At 31.5% G+C, this 25,815-nt stretch overlaps 4 protein-coding genes and 1 pseudogene across 7 annotated transcripts; 4 read left to right on the forward strand and 1 right to left on the reverse strand.

Annotated features, from left to right (window-relative positions):
- The first annotated feature begins 4,265 nt into the window (after window positions 1–4,265).
- LOC111296885 (metal tolerance protein 11) lies at window positions 4,266–8,668 on the forward strand. 2 transcript variants are annotated; one of them, XM_089740677.1, is made up of 7 exons: window positions 4,266–4,450; window positions 5,858–5,880; window positions 6,054–6,163; window positions 6,254–6,499; window positions 7,534–7,614; window positions 7,735–7,968; window positions 8,109–8,668. In XM_089740677.1, the coding sequence occupies exons 3-7, from the start codon at window positions 6,098–6,100 to the stop codon at window positions 8,457–8,459; spliced, it is 978 nt and encodes a 325-aa protein (XP_089596803.1). In that variant the 5' UTR covers window positions 4,266–4,450; window positions 5,858–5,880; window positions 6,054–6,097; the 3' UTR covers window positions 8,460–8,668. The 2 variants fall into 2 exon arrangements, with proteins under 2 accessions (XP_089596803.1, XP_022747095.2); XM_022891360.2 differs by lacking the exon at window positions 5,858–5,880.
- A 1,681-nt stretch (window positions 8,669–10,349) lies between these two features.
- LOC111297045 (uncharacterized) lies at window positions 10,350–12,526 on the forward strand. The gene is made up of 3 exons (XM_089741790.1): window positions 10,350–10,460; window positions 10,911–11,016; window positions 11,911–12,526. Exons 1-3 carry the CDS (start codon window positions 10,350–10,352, stop codon window positions 11,988–11,990), a joined length of 297 nt encoding a protein of 98 aa, XP_089597916.1. The 3' UTR covers window positions 11,991–12,526.
- Window positions 12,527–12,935: 409 nt separating this feature from the next.
- On the reverse strand, window positions 12,936–14,979 carry LOC111296873 (glutathione S-transferase DHAR2-like). Its single transcript, XM_022891346.2, has 6 exons — window positions 14,793–14,979; window positions 14,572–14,662; window positions 14,273–14,416; window positions 14,052–14,169; window positions 13,844–13,984; window positions 12,936–13,207 (listed from the first exon to the last, which is right to left on the reverse strand). Exons 1-6 carry the CDS (start codon window positions 14,848–14,850, stop codon window positions 13,121–13,123), a joined length of 639 nt encoding a protein of 212 aa, XP_022747081.2. The 5' UTR covers window positions 14,851–14,979; the 3' UTR covers window positions 12,936–13,120.
- Window positions 14,980–17,758: 2,779 nt separating this feature from the next.
- Window positions 17,759–23,340, forward strand: LOC111296117 (uncharacterized). Of its 3 annotated transcripts, XM_089740678.1 has the most exons (5): window positions 18,110–18,174; window positions 18,959–19,033; window positions 19,192–20,862; window positions 21,647–21,815; window positions 21,906–23,340. In XM_089740678.1, exons 3-5 carry the CDS (start codon window positions 19,237–19,239, stop codon window positions 22,556–22,558), a joined length of 2,448 nt encoding a protein of 815 aa, XP_089596804.1. In that variant the 5' UTR covers window positions 18,110–18,174; window positions 18,959–19,033; window positions 19,192–19,236; the 3' UTR covers window positions 22,559–23,340. The 3 variants fall into 3 exon arrangements, with proteins under 3 accessions (XP_022745921.2, XP_089596804.1, XP_022745922.2); XM_022890186.2 differs by having other exon boundaries at window positions 17,759–18,175; window positions 18,961–20,862; XM_022890187.2 differs by lacking the exon at window positions 18,110–18,174 and having other exon boundaries at window positions 18,911–19,033.
- Window positions 23,341–23,889: 549 nt separating this feature from the next.
- Window positions 23,890–25,075, forward strand: LOC111296118 (dirigent protein 25 pseudogene; annotated as a pseudogene).
- The last annotated feature ends 740 nt before the right edge of the window (window positions 25,076–25,815 follow it).

Consider the following 25,815-nt stretch of genomic DNA (forward strand, 5'->3'; position numbering starts at 1 on the left):
TCTTCCTTGAGATGAAAAGTATTCTATAAATTTATGGAAACTGAAAAACCAGCAGCCTGTTTAAGGCAAGGGAAAGGGAATCTCTTATTCCCTTGTTGGTGAAGAAATAATGGAATCTTTACCTAACAAATACAATGGATTATTATGTTAAACCACTTAGCCACCATAACAAAAAGATAACGTTAATGTTGAATCTTGTCAAGGCATGCACTCAACAAACTAAAGAATTTGATACCATTCTTTGCATTAATACACAAAAATCTTCACATAACTGTTTTTGTGTTACAAAAGTTGCAGAGCTTTAAATTGAATTTGATATTTTTAGCATAACATTTCAAATCCAACTATAATTGTGGGTATTTATACATATGTTCCCTTATAAATTCTTGATTTGAAATAACCATATTGGAAATATATAAAGTTTCTTCCCTTTCCTTTTTCTTTTTTTTTTTTGGTGTTAATGTTCACCAAAAAGAAGTTCGAGCCACAATCGTATCATATCCTTCTCCCTCGGTGAATGTTTGTCTAGCAATATTGAGTTCACTTATTTGAAGGATTTTGCTAATCGATATTTTTTTATACAAAAAAATCATAATTTAAAAATAAGAGAATACTTCTAAAAGTAATATTATATTTCATTCAATGTATCAAAAACTATCAAATTACCTATTTACATACTCTTATCAATAATATCCTAACCAATGCCCATAATAAACTCATTAACAAAACCCTAATTTGATAGTTTTCATAAATGTCATGTTCTATATATGATCATGTAAAGTTTGTCAGAATGATATGAATCAAATTTGATAGATCATATATATATATATTTGCTTAATTTATAAAATTCAATTGTAAAGTGAGTTATTATATCAAGGCTTTTCCAAAACGGTTCAAATATGCCAAAAAGGCCATATGCCATGATCATGTGAAGTTGTGAAAATGATATCAAAGAATCAAACCCTAATATTATGGAAAATCAAAGGCAATAACAAAAAAAAAAAAAAAAAGAAATACATAGGAATCAAGTAATTGTCTAGAAAAGAAAAGCATGGAATGTCAAATTAGCAAGATTGGATTCAATTTTGTGTTTTATTCTTTTTCTTCTTTGCTTTAATTCCCTTGATTATTGGAGGTATGGTGCTTAGTAAAGGTTAATTTGATACCCATAATTACATGTATCTAATAAAAAGGGAAAAAACTCTATATACATATATGATGACGATGATGATGATGTTAATTTTGTTTTCATAAAAAAATTAAAAATTATCATAGGATAAAATGATTATTATTAAAAAGTGAAGTCACATACATTCATATGATAAGTTTTTTTTTTATTTCGTTTTCAAATTCGTCGGGTGGACACAAAACTATTACGACAGGCATGCACTCAACAAACTAAAGAATTTGATATCATTCTTTGCATTAATACCCAAAAATCTTCACATAACTGTTTTTGTGTTACAAAAGTTCCATAGCTTTAAATTGATATTTTTAGCATAACATTTCTATAATTGTGGGTATTTATACATATGTTCTCTTATAAATTCTTGATTTGAAATAACCATATGGGAAATATATAAAGTTTCTTCCCTTTCCCTTTTTCTTTTTTCGTGTTAATATTCACCAAAAAAAAGTTCGAGCCACAATCATATCATATCCTTCTCCTTTGATAAATGTTTGTCTAACAATATTGGGTTTAATTATTTGAAGGATTTTGCTAACCGATGATTTTTTATTAAAAAAAATTATAATTTAAAAATAATAAAATACTTTTAAAAGTAATATTATATTTTATCCAATGCATCAAAAAATATCAAATTACCTATTTACATACTCTTATCAATAATATCCCAACCAATGCCCTTAATGAGCTCATTAACAAAACCCTAATTTGATACTTTTCATAAATATCATGTTCTATATATGATCATGTAAAGTTTATCAGAATGATATGAATCAAATTTGCTAGATCATATATATATATATATATTTGCTTAATTTATAAAATTCAATTGTAAAGTGAGTTATTATATCAAGGCTTTTCCAAAACGGTTCAAATATGCCAAAAAAGGCCATATGCCATGATCATGTGAAGTTGTGAAAATGATATCAAAGAATCAAACCCTAATAGTATGGAAGATCAAAGGAAATAACCAAAAAAAAAAAAGAAAAAGAAATACATAGGAATCAAGTACTTGTCTAGAAAAGCATGGAATATCAAATTAGCAAGATTGGATTCAATTTTGTGTTTTGTTCTTTTTCTTCTTTGCTTTTAATTCCCTTGATTATTGGAGATACGGTGCTTAGTAAAGGTTAATTTGATACCCATAATTATATGTATCTAATAAAAAAAGGAAAAAAAAACACATATATATATATATATATATATGATGATGATGATGTTAATTTTGTTTTCATCTTGACAAAAAAATAAAAAAATAAAAAATTATCATATGATAAAGATGATTATTATTAAAAAGTGAAGTCACATGTTTATATGATAAGTATGTTATTACCTATGGATTATTAATATGTCGAGTCTATGAATTACGTGGTTGGAAGTATCTTTCTTTTTTTTTTCCAAAAAATCCAGGTTAGTTTTTAATTTTGAGTTAATGTAATTAAATTAGTCAAAATTTATTTTCCTGATATATTAACATGTAATCATTTACATATATATAATAAACACTCATTTAAAAGGGTTACTTATATTTGCCAAATATACATGTAAAGATTAAAATACCAATGACGTAGGGATGATTATAATAGTAAATAACTAGATATGTGTTATTATGTTATTCATTTATGTTAGATTCAAATAATTATAAAAAATTAATTGATGGATTTTGATAACAGATTTATTATTTATAATGGATTCATATAAGATATAAATAGTATCTTCTTAATATTTAATATTTAAATTTATTTAAATTTTAATATATAATGATGAATATCTAAATTTGTCAACCGTAAGATTTTATATCTAACTTTAACAAATAATCTGTCTTTGTTATTAATTAAAAATAAACTTGAATTTCAAATATAATGTTTGTTTATCTTATATTTTAACAAAAGAATTAAGTAATAGAATATTTTAATATATTCAATATTTAAATAAATAATATTTGTTTGTTTAAATTGATTCGAATTTATTTAAATAATAATATTATATTTAAATAAATTTAAATATCATGAATAGTAAATGAATTTGGATATTAATATCTAAAAAAATAAAAGCAAATATTGACAGTCATTGCTTTCACTAAATGCATGTTTGATTGTCTAAATTCAAATTTGCTAAAAGATTTTGATAAAAGATTTTGAGAAGATAAATTTTTATAAAGTTACCGGATCCAATTTAAATAAATTTATTTGAATTTATGTGAAAAAATATATCTGAACAAAATTTAAAAACTTTTTACAATAAAAAAAATTAAAATTAAATAAAAAATACCAATTTAAGTACTTGTAGTCAAAGATTATCAGCACACTCAAACTAGTCAAAAATAATCATTGCGAAAATTAAATAAAAAAGAAGTTTCATTGTCTCATTGGTTTAACCATTTCAAATGTCAGTTTCTTTGTTTTGACACTTTTTTCTTCTCCATAAATTTAAAATAAAACAAAAAACAAAGGGTGACAAGAATGAAATTGTTGTGGTCCCAAATTTAAAATTTATTTTCTTTGCCCGTCAAATATAAAAACAATAATTAATTCATTGATTAATCAAAAGTAGGGCCCACTGAGAGTTCCATCGTAGCAAAACAAAAATTTAACGATTGATTAACTTATGGTGTGGTATCTCCCAATGTCAGCAAGACGTGGCATTTTGTTATTGGTTAAAAAGTCATTCATCAACCAATAATCAATTGACAGTTCATCATATTTCTGAGATTATAGGATCGTTAATCGTATACTATCATTTTCAGTGGATAAAACTTGGGCCCACCGAACGAGTTTCATCTGAAGATTACGAAGAATCACGTGGCTAAGGTCACTATACTCCCGAGATTCACTTCCGTGAAATAAGTGATACCTACATTTGATTCCATATCTACCGTCCAAGTGTCCTTTCAAATTCCCACATGTATACCGACCCTCTATATATCTGCCCTTCACTCACACCCAACTTTTGTGGCCTATAAGAGATTTTCACATTCCCGAAATGCCCTAACCTTTCCTTCAAATTTCCAACCTCTACCCCTCAGATTAATTGAATAAAATAAAAGGGGAAAACCAATCTCAAACTTTATTTTTTCCTTAGGAAGGGTGAGCTGAAAAATGCTAGAGACGGTGGCGCGTGAAGCCGACGAAGAGCTGTCACTTTTGCCACATCAGAGCAACGGTGACCGCTCATGGCGGTTGAACTTCGAGGGTTTCCAGTTATCTTCTGAACACAAAGACAAAAAGCCTCCTCGTAGCCTCCATGATTGCCTCGGGGTTTTAGGTAATTTCCACAATTCCTTTTTCTTGTTGGATATCCGTATCCGAGATTTTGTCTATTTAATTTTAATTACCAATATTCTACTCTTTTTTGTGCTTGATTTTGAATTTACTTAAATGGATTTTTTTGTTTGTTTATTGTCTGTGGAGTGCTTTGGGTTTTTGGTAAAAATCACATTTTTATTTTCCCCTTTTGTGTTTTATATTAAAGTTTAAAACTTTTTTTGGTTCATTAGTTTTGTTGGGTATGTGGGATTTATTTATTTAGCTTTAATTGTCAATATTCGATCTTTTGTTATGCTTGGTTGTGAATTTACTGAAATGGTTTTTTTTTTTTTTTTTCAATTTTGATGAAAGTTTACCTTTTTATTTATTCTTTGTGTATGGCTACTATGAGTTTGAGTTATTCTTCAGTTTTTTTAAGCATCAAAACTTTAAAAAATTTAAGGAGAGAAAGATTGTGTTTTTGGGTCTTAAGATTTGAGCTCTAGATTTGTATTATGAGGTAAACTATGGTATGTGATTAAAGGTATGGGAATTCTTGTTTTTTGATGTTGTTTTAATCATGGGGTGTGCTTTATTGTTTGAGGTTTTGAACGGAAGTTATGGTAAAAGCTTGCTAATTTTCTTGATAAAGTGAAAATTGACAGTTAGATTTGCTTTATTTTGAGGTTGATGTTATATGATTTCTTGTTTATTTATGTTTTTTTCTGTGTTGGAAGTTTGCTTTAGTTTAAAGTTTTGCAAGGAAAGTTTGGTAAAATTGCCAGTTTTCTTGATCAAGTGAAGTGAACTTTGTCAGTTGGGTTCTTACTGCCTTTATTTCTTTCCATATATACATATGTAGAGTAGAGATCGCTTATATTAGTGTAAGTTTTACACTTTTTTTTTAATCCTTGGATCAAAATGGCTAAGATCCAAATTCGTCATGAATTTAATTTTGATCCAAAGGTCAAAATCGAGTGTAAAACTTACAAGTGGATCCCCACTCATATATATATATATATATAAGCTGCATGTATATGTGTGTGAATATAAAAGACTTGTTTGTGGAGTTACTTTAACCGTGTATATATTGAATTTATAAAATATTTAGGACTTTGTTTTTTTAGCTCTACTGTGGAAAGACTGGAGATTTTAGCTCTTTAGGATGTATATGGCATTTATATGAATTTTTTCCTTCTGAAATTTGTAAGGCTTCATTTGATTGGTGCATTTGCTTCTTGCTTTTTGCTTTTTCAATAGAGAGTGAAAAGCAAAAAATAAAATATGAACTGAAGACAAGGGACAAATAGCAAAAAGTAAAAAGCAAAAGCACCAACCAAATGGAGCCTAAGCATTTTTGCATTTTCTTTCACCATGCATAAGTTGTGTTGAGCTAACATGTTCTTTACCTTTTTGTGTATGATAGTTTTGCAGTAAGTGGAAAACCAAGTGAGTGGACAAAATCCTTTAGTTGGAATCGGAGATTACATATATAGCATAGAAAAATGCTCTTTGGTGAATGTGCCACAAATGCTGAATTATTCGTCAAATGACACAACAATTGCAAATGAACTAAATGAGTTACAAGAATGCATCTTAATAGTTTTCTTTGATGGTTTCAGGTCCAGAAGATAACGTGGCTGAATACTATCAGCAGCAGGTAGAAATGCTTGAGGGTTTTAGTGAAATGGATGCCTTAGCTGAGCGTGGATTTATTCCTGGAATGTCAAAGGTTTACTGTGATGTCTTGTGTTCTCTCTAGATTATAAAATTTGTGTACTTGAAGAAGTAATAGACTGAACTTTGTTGCTTTGATTGGCAGGAGGAGCAGGAAAAATTGGCTAGAAGTGAGACACTAGCCATTAGAATTTCCAATTTTGCAAATATGGTTCTTTTTGCTGCTAAAGTTTATGCTTCCATCAGAAGTGGCTCATTAGCTATAATTGCATCCACATTAGACTCTCTTCTTGATCTTCTGTCTGGCTTCATCCTATGGTTTACTGCATTCTCCATGTCAACACCAAACCCGTATCAGTACCCAATTGGAAAGAAAAGAATGCAGCCACTGGTCAGTATTCTTGCTATACCTTGTTGTAATAAATTTCCTGATCAGTGTTAGGGCATGATGAACGAAGTAGCATTTCCTAGCTAAGGTGCATCTAACTGCTGTACTTTCATTGTTCATTTTTATCATTTTGTGGACTGATCTTTTCTTCAATACCAATTATTTGGCAAGAAATGTGTTCTGTATTTATACCACAATATTGGCAAACATTGTCAGCTAAATTACCAATCTGCATGTTCTAAGGATAGTTCTAAATCTTTGAGTTCTTTTTTCTATTAATAACAGACATTAATTAATCCATTTGATTACCTATCTCAAGTCACCATGTATATAAGATGTTTATTAAAAAATGTTTAGCAACTTAGATAATTCCTACAAGGGGAGGGTAATACCGCATCTACTGGTTCTGAAGCAGCATTTGATCTGAGTTTGACATACTGAAAGCAAACTCTTGATAATTCATTACTTAACAGTGAACTGAGAGATTATTATCTCCTGTATTATACTGGCAAGAAGCTGGAGTATGAACATATTAGTTGACTTCTATCATATTTAAGCAGGTTTTTTTACCTTAGGCTTAGGATGCATTTTATTTTCTGAAGGCATCCAAGGGTCTTATCTTATAATCAATTCTAGATCTTAGTTGTTGAAGTTACTTCTTTGATAAGCGATAAAACATGATGATATGGTGGATGTTTTGATAATGCCTCTGTAACATTGATTTGGACACATGTAATCTTGCCACGTGAGGATGCTTAATATTAGCATAGACTGAAAGGCTAGTGATTAGATAGGAAACTGGAAATATGCATGCATGTTAGACGTAGGTTTACAGATATATATGCATCATTGTATTTATATTTGTGCATGTTCATATGCATCTTCTGCTGCTGCATAGCCATGGAAGTAAGAGTATTGGTTGGTTTGTCTCTATTTTCATGAAATAAAGTTTCAAAGTTTTATATAAGATGCATTAATGTTGTGAACTGTTGAAATGTAATAACAATCAAAACTTAAAACTGGTAAATTTTCTGCAGGGCATCCTTGTTTTTGCCTCTGTCATGGCAACTCTTGGACTTCAGATAATCTTGGAGTCAGTACGAACATTGGTTTCAGATGTGAGTCAACTTTGATTATGCATAAAGTTCTCTTCTCCATTCAATAGATCTTTTAATATATTTGAAGATGACTGCTTATATGGTTGGAATGACAATGACATGTTTCTTTCTTTTGCCTAGGAGGACGAATTCAACCTGACAAAAGAGCAAGAGAGGTGGGTTGTAGGCATAATGCTTGGAGTGACCTTGGTTAAGCTTTTCCTGGTGTTTTATTGCCGCACGTTCACCAATGAAATTGTTAAAGCTTATGCTCAGGATCATTTCTTTGATGTTATCACAAACATAATCGGCCTTGTTGCTATGCTACTTGCCAATTACATTGACGATTGGATGGACCCTGTTGGAGCTATCATTGTAAGTAAAATCTTATATATACAACAAAAAAATTGATGCTCCGATTGTAGATTTTTGGGAATCAATAATTCACAATCACATTTAACGGAAAAAAAGTTAGCACGAACTTGTGACTTACGATATAATCTTGGATATTGCAGCTGGCGTTGTACACTATCCGCACATGGTCAATGACAGTATTAGAGAATGTGAACTCACTGGTTGGAAGATCAGCTGCTCCAGAATATCTTCAGAAACTAACCTATCTCTGTTGGAACCACCACAAGGCCATAAGACATATCGATACAGTCCGAGCTTACACCTTTGGGTCTCACTACTTTGTGGAGGTTGATATTGTACTCCCAGCAAACATGCCATTGCAAGAAGCTCACGATATCGGAGAATCTCTGCAGGAGAAGCTTGAGCTACTGCCTGAGATTGAGCGTGCTTTTGTTCATCTCGATTATGAATTCAGTCACAAACCTGAACATGCACAAGCACATGCTTTGTAGGCAGCAGCCAGGAGGTATGAAGGTCTGTCTATAATGTTATATTTTTGTTGGTTATTTTTGTTTCTACCAACAAATTCTATGGTTGGAAAATTGAGCCATATGAAAAGACACATATATGTATGTGCATGTAACACGTGACGCACTCGTTCGCATGTATAAAAAGCAACATCTGCACGTATAAAATGCATGTGCAGATATTATTATTCAAATTTCAGATTTCTGCCTAAAATACTTTCCATGGATAATTGAGTTTGCTTCTACGTTCTAATAAGATGCATATTTCCTATGTTCATGGTGGCTTTAGTTTTAGTATCTTCCATTAATAGAGAATGTGCCAAAGAACTCTGCTTACCCCAAAGATAAAATTCTTTTGCCATTTTTTTTCTTGGGTAGATTTCCATTTTTCTTAAGTACTAATAGTTAAGAGATGAGATATACCATTGCACCGACGTTATGTGACTGTGGATGTGTGATAATATGTTTGGTAAATATAAGAAAAAAAAAAAAAGGAATATGAAAATGAAATATACAAGTCCATTTATTTTATTTCTTCTTATTTCACTTCTATTTATTTTATATTAATTACGTGTAAAATATAAAGATTATTATATATAATTCATGTCTAACACCAAGCACAAAATATATATATTTTTATTTTGTCAAATTTATATATAATTTTTATTAAAATTTTAAATAATATATTTTTCATATAATCTTTATATTGTATAAACATATTGTGTTTAAAATTATCAAATTTATTTCATCTTACACACCGACAGAAATTTGCTAAGGTGAATATAAAAAAAAGGTTAGCTGTTTGATTTAAAGAAGATTGGATTGCTATAACATATATCTATAATTTCTTTTAATGAAAAAAATCTAATCTTTGGCACATTCTAGCTGGATCCTGATAAGAAAAAAGAGCAAACAGAAGTAGTCTTCCTGGAATTGACACTTTGTTTGCAACTGAGGAATCAACAGGAAATTTGTATACAATTTTGCCATTTTCACTTAGAATTTGGGGTAAACCTCCAATTGTTTGTACAAAATTCTTTACATTTTTCCTGTGGATGAGTGATTTAGCAGTTCTACATACAGTTTTGATTCTTTTGAAACGACAAGAGTGACAGCTAATCTCTAGCTATAGGAAGATGATCAACAACACGAGTAAAACGTTTGTTGAGGGCATCACTGATGATAACCAAATTTGAAAATTGAAAATTTTAAGATTTGTTATAATTTTTTATGGTATTAGAGTTGTAATGATTGATTCCATATGCCAAATCAATATATTAAGTTCATAAATTTAAAGAATTTGAATTATATATGAAGCAATCAACTACTTCACTGTTGAGTGCATTTTAAATAAAAGAATTGATTATTTTATAACAAATCGATTATCTTATTTTTAAAAATATTTAAAAAATTAAAAATATAAAGAGATAATCAACTATCTTCTTAAGATAATTGAGTACTCTATATGAAAAGTTATCATTTTAAATAATATGAAAATTTTGATTATTCAAATGAATATTTATAATAAAAAAAGTTATTTTTAATTAAAGCAACACAATCTAATAGTCATCATCTTAAAATTCAAACTTTATAAATAGAGATTGATATTAGTTTATTTGATATCTAATTCATTTTTGGAATTACTCTATTCTTTTTCCTATTTTTTTCTCACTTAACGGTAAGTTGTTTTAGCATTGTCTGCTGCACAACAAACCTTGCAAAGACCAGGTTTTTCCATTCCTATTAAAATGTGTTTAGTGGTTTGTTATATTAGTATAAAGCACAAACAAACAATGCTTCATTGTATTTTGAAAGAGTTTCGATTCGCCCTTTTGTATACTATAACACGTTAGGGCGAAATAATTCTTAAGAAAAATGTCAATTGCACTACGTCTTAAAGCCATTTGGTTCGTGATTGGAGGTTCAGAATTGCTCAACCCCAACTACTTAATCAGAAGGCTACAAGGAAGTTCACAAGAAGATCAAGTATCCACAAATTATATCTTATAGTCTTGTAATCAATTAATTTTTCTAACCATTTTCACGTAAACAAGATACAAATATACAAATTGTTAGATCTACTTGTAATCCCCTCTCGGCCAATTATCACCAATCTCCCACGTGGGTCTCCTTGACCCATCCCCTCTGGCCTCCCCCTCTTTCGGTTGCTATACTTTGCTCTTGTGCACCCCCCAAAGTTTGCTCCATCATATTGCACCAGGATCTCATTTCCCTTTATCATCAAATTATACAAGCAAAAAAGAAAGAGTTTGGTTCAGGAAACAAGGATCAGAAGAATCATGGGGGATTCTTCTGCATCATATATTCACATGGTGATTTACACTATATTTGAGATGCTAGCTTGTAGGTTCTATAACTATGAAGTCTATTATTATTACAGTTTAATAGGTGACAAATTTTTGATGTTGTTGACAGGTGCATTATCTGATAGAAAAGTGTTTGATCTTCAACATGACAAAAGAAGAGTGCATGGAAGCACTCTCCAAGCATGCAAACATCAAACCTGTCATCACTTCTACTGGTTGGTTTTCCTTTTCCAACTCCTTCTTTTTCAATCTCCCTCCATGAAAAGAAAGCTGTCATCACTTCTACCATGAGAACTGTTGGATGATTCCAAAAACCCTGCAACAGAAACTGTCTCGGACATGATTTGCAGGTTTTGGCTTGGCTTATATCATGATCTTCAATAAGATTCTGATGCAGCTATAGCCAGTCACGTACATAAAGATATAGAACTTGGTGAATTAGATTTCAAAAGAAACCCTGTCAATTCATTTAGAATTCTGCTTGAGCTGTTCGTGGTTTCATCGTTTCTTCTGATCTTGCCCTATCAACCCAACAAGAAGTCAACCTCTGATCTTATAGCCTAGTAATAAGCTAGACTACAAGTTGAATCTATCAACCAAAGTAGGGTTCTGTTTTCCTTTTGGATTTACAGATCGTCCACTAAGACGACTGCTGGCAATAGGACTCGAATCTAGGCCTTACAAGCGAAGTATTTGAACTTTACCAACTCAACCAACCCCATTACCGTAAGGTTCTGCTTTAACTTTTGCTTTCTCGTATGTACCGTGATCATCTGAGACAACCTTTGATCAAGTTAAGCTGAGTAGCCTCCAGGAGAAATCTTGTCAAATCCAAGTATACATTTTCTGCCTAGGGTCGGCTCTTTTAATGATCCTGAATCACTTTCGAATTTTGATCAACCAAATATTACACCACCACTAAAACTATCAGGGTCTAATCTTGGCCTAAAATTTCAACATTCCTTTACAGAATTACAACTTCCAATCCTTTTATTTCTTCAATCATCAGCTTAGCTTGAATCTGTGCTTGGTTCATTTTTTCATTTACTTTCTCTTGGTTTTTACGTCATATGATCATGGTTAATATGTAACAAGTTAATTGTGTAAAGTTTGGAATGAGCTTGAAAAGGAAAACAAGGAATTCTTTGAAGCCTATGCACAATTTCAAAGCAAAAGACAAGTCAAATGATCTGATCCAGAAGATGGTCTTGATTCCTCTAAAGACACCGATGAATAATATTGCCATGGAAAATGATCTCTCCTTGGTGTTCAACTTGTTAGTTAGCATGTATGTGTCTCAGTGCCATCCTTTGTCTTTGAATAAATTTTTTTTGGTTTTGCTTTGTCGGATGGTATTGGTGGAGTGGCGTATATATGGCTGGTCACAGTCATGAATTTTATACTTCATTAAAGTATGTGAAGGTGATGTTAAGGGTCCTGGAGAAGTCAGTGGTCTGAAAGCATCCAATGCTTATCGGGTCCTTTAATGAATGGGAAGTTTGGTGCAATGACTTAAAACAGGGGCTGGGACAGGGGCTTGCAGTTCGTGGGCTGTGGGAACTGGTAATGGTCAGGGCTAACCCAAGGATTTTGCATCTACTAAACGATTAAAAAATGATCTTATATTTGTTTCTGGTTGGAACCATATCCAGCTTCATATGGTTGAAAATCAACTATTATTTGGAATTGTCATATGAAACATTATCAATACAAGACATGCTCGATACCGACAGTAGCATTGTGAAATGACCTCATCTTTCCATGACTCCACCATCTTTTAGAAGAGGGTTATCCATACAATGACATTTAACTATTGTAAAATATTCTATAAAATCTCTAATGTGATATATAAATTATAAATTTATTGACTAATAAGATATCAATTTTTAATATAATTAATTTCAAATGATAATATATAACGAACAAATAATTATTTAATTTTAAATATCATATTAATTAATACATTATAGTTTCATGTTAGAGATTTTATAAAATTCAAATATCGTAGTGACCTATAATTCAACCACCATTCGTAAAATTAACCCTTTAGAAGAAAATATCTCCCACCAACAAGCACACCCCTCTGATATACATACTCAGAGAAAGAAGAAGAAGAAGAATTGACGCTAATCAGTAATCACAATTTAACCTCAGACCAAAATTTACTAATTGATAATAGCATGTATTCTGGACTACAGATAGATTAAAACATTTATTAGATGACTGGAGCAACCAGTGTTCATCAGGTTTTACATAAGGTCTCACCCACTTCATAGTTCATGCTAAATGATTACATAACCTTAATAGTTTTGAACTAATTCAAGCATTGACCTTAGGCGCCCATCCGGTAATCACGTATTCCCTGGCAGCCTGTGTTTTCACGAAGGACTCCCAAGAGAAAATCGACTGCAAAATAAGATACAAGAAATATATTTGATCATTAGTCAACAGAAAGTTTAATTTAAAGAAAGACGGGGTTGCAAGTAACAAAAAATGATGCACGGTTAAAGAAATAAATGAAAAAGTTATTTTTTATAGAAATGAGTGACAAAAAAATTTAAAACTACGAGCTAATATAAGGCTTAATTTGTTGTTATTGTTGTAGAAAGTCTAATTTTCTTCTATATAGAGTCAATATTAGATGAACACAGGAAAGCAAACAGACATTTAAAGGTACACAAGTAGCAACAAAGAAGAGAGAATGATTCCGAAATTTAGTCAGCGAAAACTTGAAAATATTCATTAATAAGAAAAAAGTCAGGACAAAGATCGCCCCAAATCATTGAGCATCAATCAATTAAAACCATTATGTGAAGCCAAAAATTTATATAGTCAGAATTATGTTCATTTGTAGTGTATATAGTCAGTGAGGTATGATCATACTGCATTACTCCTAATCATGGTGTGTTATGATGCAAAAAGCTTAAAAAATGTGATAAAACAAAGACAAAAACCAATACAAATCAACAAAACAAGCTTCCAAGAAGGAAAAAAAAGCAGTAAATTGCAGAAAAAATGTTGATTGATGGTACAGCTGCAAACCTTCATGTAATTATGGACATGAGTCAAGCTTTCTGGAACAGTCCAATTCTTAAAATGGCCGAGAGCAATCTCAAGATGGTAGAGCTTTGGTCCTAAACCTAAATCAACAGCAGTGATCTTTTCCCCAGCAATGAATGGACCCTGATGCATATTCTAATAAATTAGAATCAACTTACATGGTTGGCATGTCAAATTTATTATCATTTACCTGTCCCTTAAGATGCTCATCCAATGCCTTTAGTTCATCAAGCAAAGCCTGCTCAGATCCATCATTTGCATCCTTGCTCTTCAATAATGTGACGAAAGTTCCAAATATCTTTGATCCACTGCAGTCACACAGTGACGAAAGATTAATAATCAACTGAGAGGTTTCAAGAACAAAATGATTAGTGAACTTTTCTAAGAAATGAAAGGCGAGAGGTAGCATACACAGAGGCAAATTCAGGTGGTGTCTTCAGGGAAGGCTCAGGGTACTTCTCTTCAAGAATTCCAACAATCACATCAGAATCGGGCACCCATTTGTCATCAAACTTCACCACTGGTACCTTTCCTCCTGGACTTATCTCCAAGAACCTAGCAAAATCAAAACAAATGAAAATTCACAAATTTACAGCAACCCATTTGCCTAAACACTCCAAACAACCCATCACCACCAAAAAAAGAATAAAAAAACCACAAAGTTCACAATTTTACGTAGAAGTTTACATGTTTTGTTATCTGATATATACCATTGAGGTTTGTCACTGAGATTGACAAGGTGCATCTTGTAAGAAACCTTCTTTTCCTCCAAAGTAAGAAGAACCCTTTGGCAGAATGGACCTGGAAAACATTAAAAAAGGCAAAAAAAAAAAAAACTTCAATCCAAATTCAAAACCCAGAAACAAAATCACCCAAAAAAAGAAAAAGATGAAATTTAACAAAGACAAGGTGAAAGACAGAGAAAGCATACAGTCTCCAAGAACATCAGGGGCACCAGCAGCAGCCTTGACACAGATCTCCAGAGCCATTTGAGAAAGATTTGGCAATCAAGATTGAACCTTTTTTGGTTTCAGATGCTAATAGTAGTAACTGAAGTGCTTGGGGAAGCAAAGAGCAATAAATAGCATACTGAAAGCAGTATTTGAGCATAGTACTACAAACTCCAAGATTTTAGGAGTGTCGATATTTATGGACCTGATTGATCAAAACATCATGGTCAATAGGCCATGTTGTTTAATTTAAATTGGGGCCAGCAACAATTGTCTATTCTAGCTTTGTAAAAGCTTCTACACCTCGAGAAAGCTCCATACTTTATTCCATCACCTAATGTGAAAATAAAAAGACATCAAATTTTACAACTTTATTACATCAATTGATTTCCACTATTGTTTCTTGTAGATTAAATAATATCATGAAAAAAAAATCTTAAATTTTTTATTGAAAGCAATGATATTAAAAGCAACAAGAAAATTTTCAAATTACCAAAATATCTTAGTTAAAGTTTGAAATTTGTTTGTAAGAAAGGCACAATTGAATGGAAAATAAAAATGGTCCATGCAGAAAGTTAGGTACAATTGTTTCTAATTTTCTAATCGTCATCTTTCCTTCGGAGAATCAATTCTTTTGTCATCATTTTTTCTTATTTCTTGGACAAACACCACACATTTCTCCATTTCCACAATGATAAAAGCCAAAGGCAATGTGGAGGAGCCTTTCATTTCATGGCTTTTTCTAAAGTGGAATAAATATCTCATGTACTGTTTTTTTTCTTTGTAAAATTCCATTAATTATTTTAAAAATATTTCTTGAATTTAAATTTTAAATTTTATATTCAAATTTTAACTCGTGTCGAATCAACTTTGTAAGCTTGACAAGCATTTGATTCATTGACATACTTTCTCTATTTTCGTTTTTCTCATTTTTATTGCTTTCACTCACTAATCATCTTGCCTTCGATACAAAAAATCAAAGCAACCTCTATGATTTGATTGTTCTTTGATGGCATTCTGAATTTAGAAGAGATTAAAATTTATAAAATTAGATTACGAAATACATAAATGTAAGAAATAAAAATAATATGATATTAATAAAGTATATGAAAAAATTATTTTTAATAAAAATGAATAGAAAAAAAATGTTTAATTTTGACTTAATATGAATTTTTTATTTTTTTATATAATCGAGCCTAAAATTATAAAATATAAAGGTTAGTTTGTTATTGTTGTATAATTTTGGTTTTTGTTTAAAAATGGTAATCATATGCAAATATAATCATGGTTTTCCTAATGCCACCAACTTTGCTTCCTCAATGCTTAATTGATAATTAATTTATTCCTTAACATTGGGTGAAAATATTACCCTTTTAATGCTATATATCCTTAAAATATGTTTTTTTTTTTTAAGTAAGAGATGCCTTTTGTTAGTTGAATTTATATAAGCATTAAAATTATATTATAAAAAAAATTCGTTCTTTTTTCATGCAAAGAAAGCATTACATTTTAATCTTAAAATTTTTATTCACTCTATCACACATGCCAAATGAATTTGGTCTTAGCTTTAGTTTGGATTTCACTCAGATGCGGTGTAGTATAATTGAGTTCATTATATTATCAATTAAAATTCAAATATTAATTTTAGTGATATTCATTCAATATAAATTTTTAAAATTTTTTTCACTCATAATTACATTAATTTTTTTGATCATTACTATAATAATTTTTATATTATCTTTAATTTTATCAAAATTAATCTCATCGTTTATCCAAACGTAATTTTAATATTATTTAATAGAAAATAAAAACAAATGTAGGACATACTCGTGCATAAAATATTTAGTTTAAAAATAAGCATATGTAAATCTTTGTTTAAAAGTTTGGTTCGGTTTTTTTCTTCAAAAAAAAAAATTATTATATCCTTAATTAATTGAGAAACGATTCTTTTTGTACCTCTTTTTTTTTTTACTTTTAATATTTTTAAATTAATTTTAAATGAAATTGTTTAATTACTTTTTTTTCTCTTAACATTCCCTTCCGCTTTTAAGTTGTAAATTCAAAAATTTTTTAAAGTTTCGAATTTGCATATCCAATTGTTTAAAATTTTTATAAAATTTTTTTTTCTCAAACCTAAATGTAACTCTTTTAAAAGCTTTCATATATGTATTTTCAATAAATTATATAATTTATTGAAAATGTATATCTAAATGCTTTAACATTAAAATAAAAAAGATAACTAAGTAATTTTAGTTGAAAAAAATTAAAATATATATATAAAGAAAATAATGAAAATGTATTTAGAACCACTCTTAATTGAGTTAAAACTTATGTAATGTACAAAAAATAAAGATCGAAATAGAAATAATATGCTTACAAGTTAAATTTAAAATTTAATTTAATTATTTATACAGTTATCTTCCGAAAATAGCATAAAAAAATTTTATAATTCAAATTTTAACAATCTCTTTTCCTACTAAAAAAATAATTTCAAGTATTTTACTACTATTCTCTCATCTATAACTTATATAGAAACTCATGATTAGAATTGACAATATGAAACATAATAAGGTAATATTACACAAAAATTATATAAATAAAAGAGACTAAAATAATACATTTAAAATTTTAATAAAAATTATAAATAGATTTAATAAAATTAAAAAATATATTATATATTTTTATATTAATATAAATTATTACACATAATTTTTTTATAAAATATAATATAAATATAATATTTTACATGACATAATAATAAAAATTGTTAGATCTATTATTGATTAAAAAAAAACCTTTTACGAACAAATAAAAAAATAAAAATGTTTTTTTTGGCGCGAAATACGCAAAAAACGACAGTTCCTGTTCGCGCGTAGTTTCGAAACAGCAAAACAACGCGAAAACATGTCCCCACTAAAACCTGACTCTTTTTCCCACTTTGTCTTGTTCTTCCTTCTTTCTCCCCCTTCTTCGAATCATCAAATTATTATCTCCAATTTTTTTCTTCCAAATTTAAAACTCTAATTCTTTATTTCTTTGAACTTTCGATTCAATCTCAAAAAGTCCTTCTCCCAGATTTTTTTTTTCCCTTTTAAACCGACCATTATTTGTTTTTTTGGCATGTAAAACTAGGTTTTCTTAAAGTTTTGAACAGCCAACTTGTTCATGTCGGCTTGTCTTTTTCTTTCTTGATTTATAAGCAAGACAAAATGATTTTGATCCCTTATGTTATAATATCCTTTTAATTAATTAATTTAAAAACACTCTGAAATGGAAGTGATTTAGCTGAAAGCTTTGTTGGGCATCTAAACACTCAAAATCAACAGCAGCATTTTCATTCATAAAACTTCTTAGGAAAAAAAAGGTCAGATCTTTTTTTTTTTTTTCCCTTTCTTGGTTCTTGTTTTCTGGGTTTTTCTTGATTTCATTAAGCTTTTGATGTTTGCTTCTTTTTATGTTATAGTTGGATTCTTTTGTTTCCTTTTCAATGCACCACATAATTTTTTTAAATGATTTTTTTTTGTTTCACTGACTATGATTCTTGTTAATCTGATAGTAAATGATTTGATTTTTATGGTAGTGATTGTTCTTTGATAGTAATTGATTGAATTTTATGGTTCTATGTTGGGGGAAGGGGATGTTTTACTATTTGATTTAGTATCAAAATTCTTTCTCTCTCTTTTTTAATGATGGGGTTGCACTTTAGACTTTGTTTTCATGCTTGTTCTGATTATTACTTTGCCAAAAAGAAGTTGTTTTTAATGATTTTGTTTCTTGCATGCCTATTGCTATGAGCCTTACTTTGTTTGCATTTATGAGTCTTCTAGAAACTTTATTTCTGGCTTTATTATATGCCCATATGACTTTAATTTTTGTTTTTGCTATTAAATTTTTAAAATATCAAGTTTGTTTCTCAGTGACTAAATGATTGTTTTCCTTTTCTTTTTTACTCTTCAAAGATGTTTCTAGTGCAAGTTTGTTTCCGAGAAAATTCCTAGTACTTTTCTTTTTCCTTTTTTAGTTGTCATTAGTTGAGGCTGAGCATCCAATATAGTTTATGCATATATGGAAAACTGTTATCACAGTTTCTTTTCTTTTGTAGATTTGAGTTTGTTTATTGAATATTAATGTGGCATTTCCTGGAAGCAGGGAGCTTTTGGATTTGAGTATTTGGTGGCTAGACTTTAGTTGTTGCTGTGGGAGTAGTATAAAGGAATATATGGTAAGTAAATCAGAAGCTATATCCTTCCTTTGAGGAGCTATGAATTTTGGTAGTTGTTTCACTAGTTTGTTTTGCTAGTATGTCAGTTTCAGGTAGATCCATTGAATTCTTTTTCTTTTCTTTGGAACCGACTATCGATATATTTTTGCATTTTGTAGAATGCTATTGAATTATAGGAGTGTTCATTTCAACTAGATGAAGAAATGTCAAAAAACATGGAATCAAAATCTACCACACCAAGTGTCATTGCAAGATTAATGGGTCTTGATGAACTCCCATATCAGCAACCTGTCAAGAAACAGAAGCAGCAAAGAGTGCTTTCAGATAATTATCTACGTAAAGTTGCATCTATAGGTGTTTGGGAGAAGCGGTCATGTGATGAACACCGTTCATTTCGGTTCAGCATGGAAGAGCAAAAGGAGTTCAAGGATGCATTTGAAGTGATAGAATCATTAGAGAGAGACAAGAGTAGAACTGATAGAGAAAATCCTAAATTGCTTCAAAAACTTGAGAATTGTTTTATAAAAGATTCCCATAGGAAATATGGACCTGATAGTACTTGTATGGTTCCTAGATTTCATCTTGAATCAAACAATGAGAGACGTTCTTCCTTTAAGAAAATTGTTGTTTTGAAACCAAAACCTAGAGAGGCAGAGAACACTACTAATTGTCTCTCTTCTCCTAGTTCATGTGAAGGTTCTTATTCAGGCAATAGGAAAGACAAAGGGTTCCTTAGTCATGGAAAAGGAAATTCACATGCTCAAGTTAAGGAGTTGAAGAACTTTTCCAATGGTGTGAAATCCACAGGGCATATATCTATCCTTTCCTGCAAAACTGAAAAGGAAATCATCAGAAAAACAAGGCATAACATAAGTAACATTTCTTTGGAGCCACCAAGTCCAGGATTCAGTGGTGTTCACAGTCTTGCAAAAAAGCCAGAGTTCATGATGGTTTCTTCCCCAAATAACTCTGATTTAAACAACTGGTTCAAGCCCTCATGTTACTACTTAGATGGATCATATGTGTCTCTGGAAGCAAAGAAGCAAATCTCAGAAGGATGGAGGAAGACTAAAGAGTTTCGAGAGAACGGACTCATTATTGGGGGTAGGGGCAGAAGTAGAACACTTGGTGAAATGCTTGCCTTGCCTGAACATGATAAGTGTGCAAACTTTCGTAGTCCTTTAGGCATTAGCAATAGAGATGGATGGAAAAATGGGGGTGTTGGAGACTTAATAAAGTCCAGATCTCCAGCATTTTCTACATCTGTTGAAAATCCTAAAATCAGGACCTATCACAAAGCTTTCCACGATGATTTGTATATGACTATGAGGCCAATGTTTTCTCTTAATTGGTCAAGACTGAAGTCAAGTAAGCATGGTTCCAATGGGAAAGATGATCTGGAACAAAGAAACTCAGGATCCATCTGCAAGAAGTCTCAATCTAGTTTATACCTAGAGTCAGAAAAGAATCACTCACTAGAAGACAAATCTGTTATCCATAATATGTTCATGAACAACCTTGAGAAGCAGGATCCTTCTGATGAAAATTCTATAGTTTCTAAGTCATTAAAGCATGATGTCGTTCACTCTGGTTCTGAAAATAAAATCACCCCAATTGATCAATGGAACGACATCAAGGATGGAAATATGTCTGCAGAGGGTTGTATGGTACCTGAGTCATCAATGTGCACTGCTGCATCACCAAGCATTGCCTCTGATATGGTGGTTATTGTAGAAACTGTGGGTGTTGCCTCTGAATCAACAAGCAGCACAATGTCAGACAAAGATTACAATTCTTCTCTTTGTATCCCTGATGCTTCGAGTCAACAGGTTTGATGCTCCTTCTCCTTTACTTATTAAGTTTCCAATATGTTTTATAGGATTAATACTAGTATTACGTAATACTCAAAAACTTAGACACTATTTTTAATCAAAGTTATATTGAAGCTGATATGTCAAACAACCTGATTGTATCTTAAGTAAAAAGGTGGATGTGCAATACAGTTAATGTGTATGTCCACACTATGTTTTGTCATTGATAAGTAAACTAATTTAAAATTTATAAAGAATTCCTTCTTATATACAGAGACCTTGTGCAGAGAAAATAAAAGGGGTGGGGGAGGTTTCATTTATGTCCAGAAACAAAAGTCTGTTACCTTGAATGAATTGAAGTAATACTAGGGTGCAGGATATGGCATGATTAATCAAAAACGAAATTGATGAATAGTCAAAACGTAATTCTCACTGTGGCAGCTGGGACTTAAGATATCACCTTTCCAAGAATATCAGTTCCTATTAGAAGCCAATCTAATCACCTTTCCAATAATGTCAGTTCATATTAGAAGCCATTCTAACTTTTATATTAGTTTCATTTTTTGTTGACAGAAATATTCATGATTGATCAAACATTGAAGAACACTTCTGTTTATGGTCTATCCTTATTTAGAAATTCCGTTGAGTCCTATCTGGCATCCCACAAGCTTGTTTCATCTTTCAACTAACATTTAATAACTTTCTGTGGATGTGTTTGTTCTCAGAATTTTTCTGCTGCAATTTTGAGCTACAGTTGTATAAAAAAATTGGATTTCATTAAATTTTCACCGTAATCTTGCAGGAAGACATGTCAACGAAAATATCTGAAGAGTGTGGCACAGACCCCGACTTTCTTGTGAACTTGGAGACAGCTTATCAGCCTAGTCCAGTTTCAGTTTTGGAAGCACCATTTGAAGAAGAGAATTTATTGAGCCCTAAATGCTTTCAAAGTGTCACTGATAGCTTACTTGGTTAGTAAGATAGAAGGATTCCTTGACCCTTTGATTCTTTGCCTCACCTTTTATATATCTAAATTCTTTTATGATCTTGTTTTCTAACAGATGTGAGGCGACATCTTGAATTTCTAAAATCAGAATCACTTAAAGGATACTCAGAAGGGCCTGGAATGGTTGTGTCAAGTGATGATGATGATGCTGGTGCAGTAGAAGAGTCTCTGGAGGACTGTGAAGTAAATGAAGATTTAACTAGGTTGTTTGGAGCTGAAGAGAGTAGGGATTTCTCCTATTTGGTTGATATAATGACTGAGGCAGGTTTTCATAGTAGGAACCAGGATATAGGCCTTAATGGATGGCACTCTCCAGAAATCCCAATAAGCCCTTCAGTTTTTGAGAAATTAGAGAAGAAGTATGGTGAACAGATACCTGGGAAGAGGTCAGCAAGGCGGCTACTTTTTGACTGCATAAATTCAGGTTTAATGGAAATTCTCCAACCATGCTTAGGAGAACCCATGTGGACAAAACCTGTTGCAAGAAGGCTTAGCTATAGGCAGAACTTAAAGGAGATTGAGGAAGAACTGTACATGTTCTTGGTTAGCCATGAAAAGGAAGCAAGAAATGACTCATCTGAGAAAGTATTGGGAAAGGATGATGGATGGTTATTCTTAGGATATGAAGTAGAGGTAATTGGTAGAGAAATAGAGAATTCATTGATTGATGAACTGGCAGCAGAGATTGTTAGCCTAGAGAGTTTTTGAAAGATAGTTTTCCCACTTTTTTCCCCTCATGGTTTTGGCAGATATTTATATGCGTCATCAAAACCACCAGTGAGTTTTTTTGTTTTTTTTGCTTTTTTCATTGGTATTTTGCATTAGCTTGTCAGTGAGAAAAAAAGAGAAGTATATAGGAAAATTTTTGATCTAGTGAGGTTTAAACTTTGTTGGTCATGTTAGTTTATTGAGATTGAAAAATACATTACATGGTTCATTCTTTGCATTGGTGTGGAAAGTCAAGATGTGTGGATAGATATGTTAGGCTGATGGCAGATACCATTAGCATTGCCATGCCTGGTATTGTATTCCTGTAAGTTAGTTTCTGAAATTGTTTGGTTCCAAAAAGAAAAAAAATGAAAAAAGATGGGAGATTTTATGTTAATACCATGTTATTTCCATTTTTTTTTCTTTTTCTTTCCCTAGCTCAATGATCAAGATCCTCTATGCAGTTATGTTATCTGTAAATGGTAAAGACATTACATTCTGCTGAACACTTGGATGGATTTCAGATTACCTTCAGGAAATTGATTATCAATGAATTTGATTTCAGATTAACAGAGGTGAAGCAACATATCATGCGTTGCAATCTCTTTTTTTTTATTTTTTAATAGTGAAAAACTGGCTGCAGTTGCAAAGTGGACGTAACTCTCATGTTGAGGGTGAACCACTACAAGTTTGGTGTGTTCCAATTTCATTTTGTATTTGTTTATTATCGCTTTTTGAAAACAGGGCTTTGATCATGAATTTCCAAGATAATTGTTTGTGCACAGCATGATGTCATTGATTTTGTTTCATTTCTTCCTTTGCTTGTTTTCTTCTTTCTCCTGATCTTATTTACAGGATGATAATACGTTCTTTTTGACAAACAGGATGATAATACTTCTATGGTAAATTAAGAAGTTAATCAATTTATGGCAAAATTTTTTGGATAGCCATTGATGACTATGAAGAACCACAGAGTAAAGAATTATATTCTCCCATTTGGTCCATATAAAAGAATATATAAAGTAGGCCGCAACTTAAGAATAGATGCAAGAATTATAAGTGTTGATCTGTCATATTTCATCTTTTAAAAATGATTGCATCAATTAATTGAATTAAGTTTCGGGTTAGGTTGACTGGTTTTTGGTATGAATAATCAACTTCTCTTTCTAGCTGGTTTAATTTTTCAGTTGAAAGCCTTTCTGGTATAAGTGGGAAAGGTTCCATGAAGTGAGCTAAACCATAGGCCACTATTCCAAATATTCCATCTCATCCACTTTCTGTAAAACTTGAAGCAGAACAGTTGAGATCCTAAACTAAACATTAGAAATAGAAAGAGTTCAACAACTCCATTTCTTCGGCTAGCTCCTGCTACAAAACTCAACCTATATATACATACTCTTACATATCCTTCAATCCATCAAGAAAAACACAAGCAAATCATCTTGAATTTCTAGCAGTTTTCCCTTGTCAGAACCATAGGATGGAAGCCTACAAACTCATTTGTATATCTCTCATCTTCACAATTGCATTCTCCACTTCAGCAAGAATGCTTGATGAGCAACCCTCAAACCCGGCCAACGCTGGTGTGACACCTGTCGCTAATGTACCATCATTGTCCACCCCATCAGGAACACTACCTAAACCTAGTGTGGCTGCAGCCACTGGTGCCAATCTTGGTAACCCTGACCCTGACCACACCCTAACCTTCTTCATGCATGACATCCTAGGAGGGTCAAACCCCAGTGCTCTAGCAGTGACTGGTGTTGTCAGCAACCCGGCAATCAATGGTCAACTTCCATTTGCCAAGCCAAATGGTGCAAACCTCCCAGTGAACAATGGAATAAACCAAAACAGTGGTAATACCGGCCTTATAAACAACAATAACGTTCCATTGCTCACTGGCCTTGGTGGCAACACGCAAGCTTTGTTGCAGAACAATGGCAACAACTTGAACAATGGGGCACTAAACTTCCCAATCACAGCTGGAGGCCAACTTCCTTCAGGGTCTACACTCCAAAAGCTCATGTTTGGAACCATGACTGTCATTGATGATGAGCTGACAATAGGGCATGAGCTAGGCTCTGGCTTCCTAGGCAAGGCACAAGGGTTCTATGTGGCTAGTTCAATTGATGGAACCAGTCAAACAATGGCATTTACAGCCATGTTCGAGAGTGGACACTATGCAGACAACCTTAGTTTCTTTGGGGTTCATCGCACTGGCGTATCGGAGTCTCATTTGGCCATCATGGGTGGTACTGGAAAATATGTTAACGCAAAAGGTTTTGCCATTGTTAAGACCATACCGGGGACTAATCAGCAGCAGGAGACTGATGGCTTTGAGACAGTGCTAGAGTTCACTGTTTATGTCACCTATTAGATGTGATTTGAGAGTCAAAAAAATATTGATTTTTAAGTCAAGCTGCCTAGAAAAGAAGTGAAATATGATGTGATTTATTTGGAAAGTTGCACTGTTATGAGTCTGAAAAAGAATGGAAAATTTACAATTTGTTTGTCTAATCTTTCAAAGAGGTTTTTTATCTGCTAACAGCTTACTGTTTTTTGTTTCTCCACTCATTTTCATTTGACTCCTCTCAAGCTCTCATTTTTATCTTTAAAAAATTCAATAAACTTCAGTTTATTCAACAACGAGTTGCTTTCTTTATTATTTTATGATTAATATTGGCAGAAGATACAATAATGGACAATGATGTTCAACTTTAAGGGAGATATGCTGCAAATTAAGGCAGTGAGAAATTGTTAGTATAAAAAAGAACAAAGTGATGATGAATGAACTTGAGACATGGAAACTGATCCATCTGATTCATACCAAGTTTTAAAAGAAAAAAGAAAACAACTCTAATAAACTGATAAATAAAATATTGTTTCATCTCTAACAAAGAGTCAAAATATAAAAAATTGACCAACAATGTTGGTTCAAGTGGCCAAGAGGAGAGTTTGCTCGTCTTTTGGTTGTTTGAGTTCGAATTGGTTAAGAGGCTATAGAAAGCTAATTTCTCATGAATTCATTAAACTTGATATAAATAAACTTACTTGAATCGGTCCTAAGAAAAATTGTACAAGGCGAAACCTAAAAGCCCATGCTGCTTAACAAAAAAAAATCCCCTTCTAATTAATTGATTTCTTACAACTTGAAATTTTTTTATTGATAATCAACTATAAATTGAAAATGCAACAATCAAGAATTCAAATTTGTTGGTTTATCTCATTCTCTATTTGCATTTTTTTCAATAACACTC

The sequence above is a fragment of the Durio zibethinus genome, chromosome 12 (genome assembly GCF_047325235.1).
Source record: "Durio zibethinus cultivar Kanyao isolate XHJ-2024 chromosome 12, ASM4732523v1, whole genome shotgun sequence".
Classification (NCBI taxonomy): Eukaryota; Viridiplantae; Streptophyta; class Magnoliopsida; order Malvales; family Malvaceae; genus Durio; species Durio zibethinus.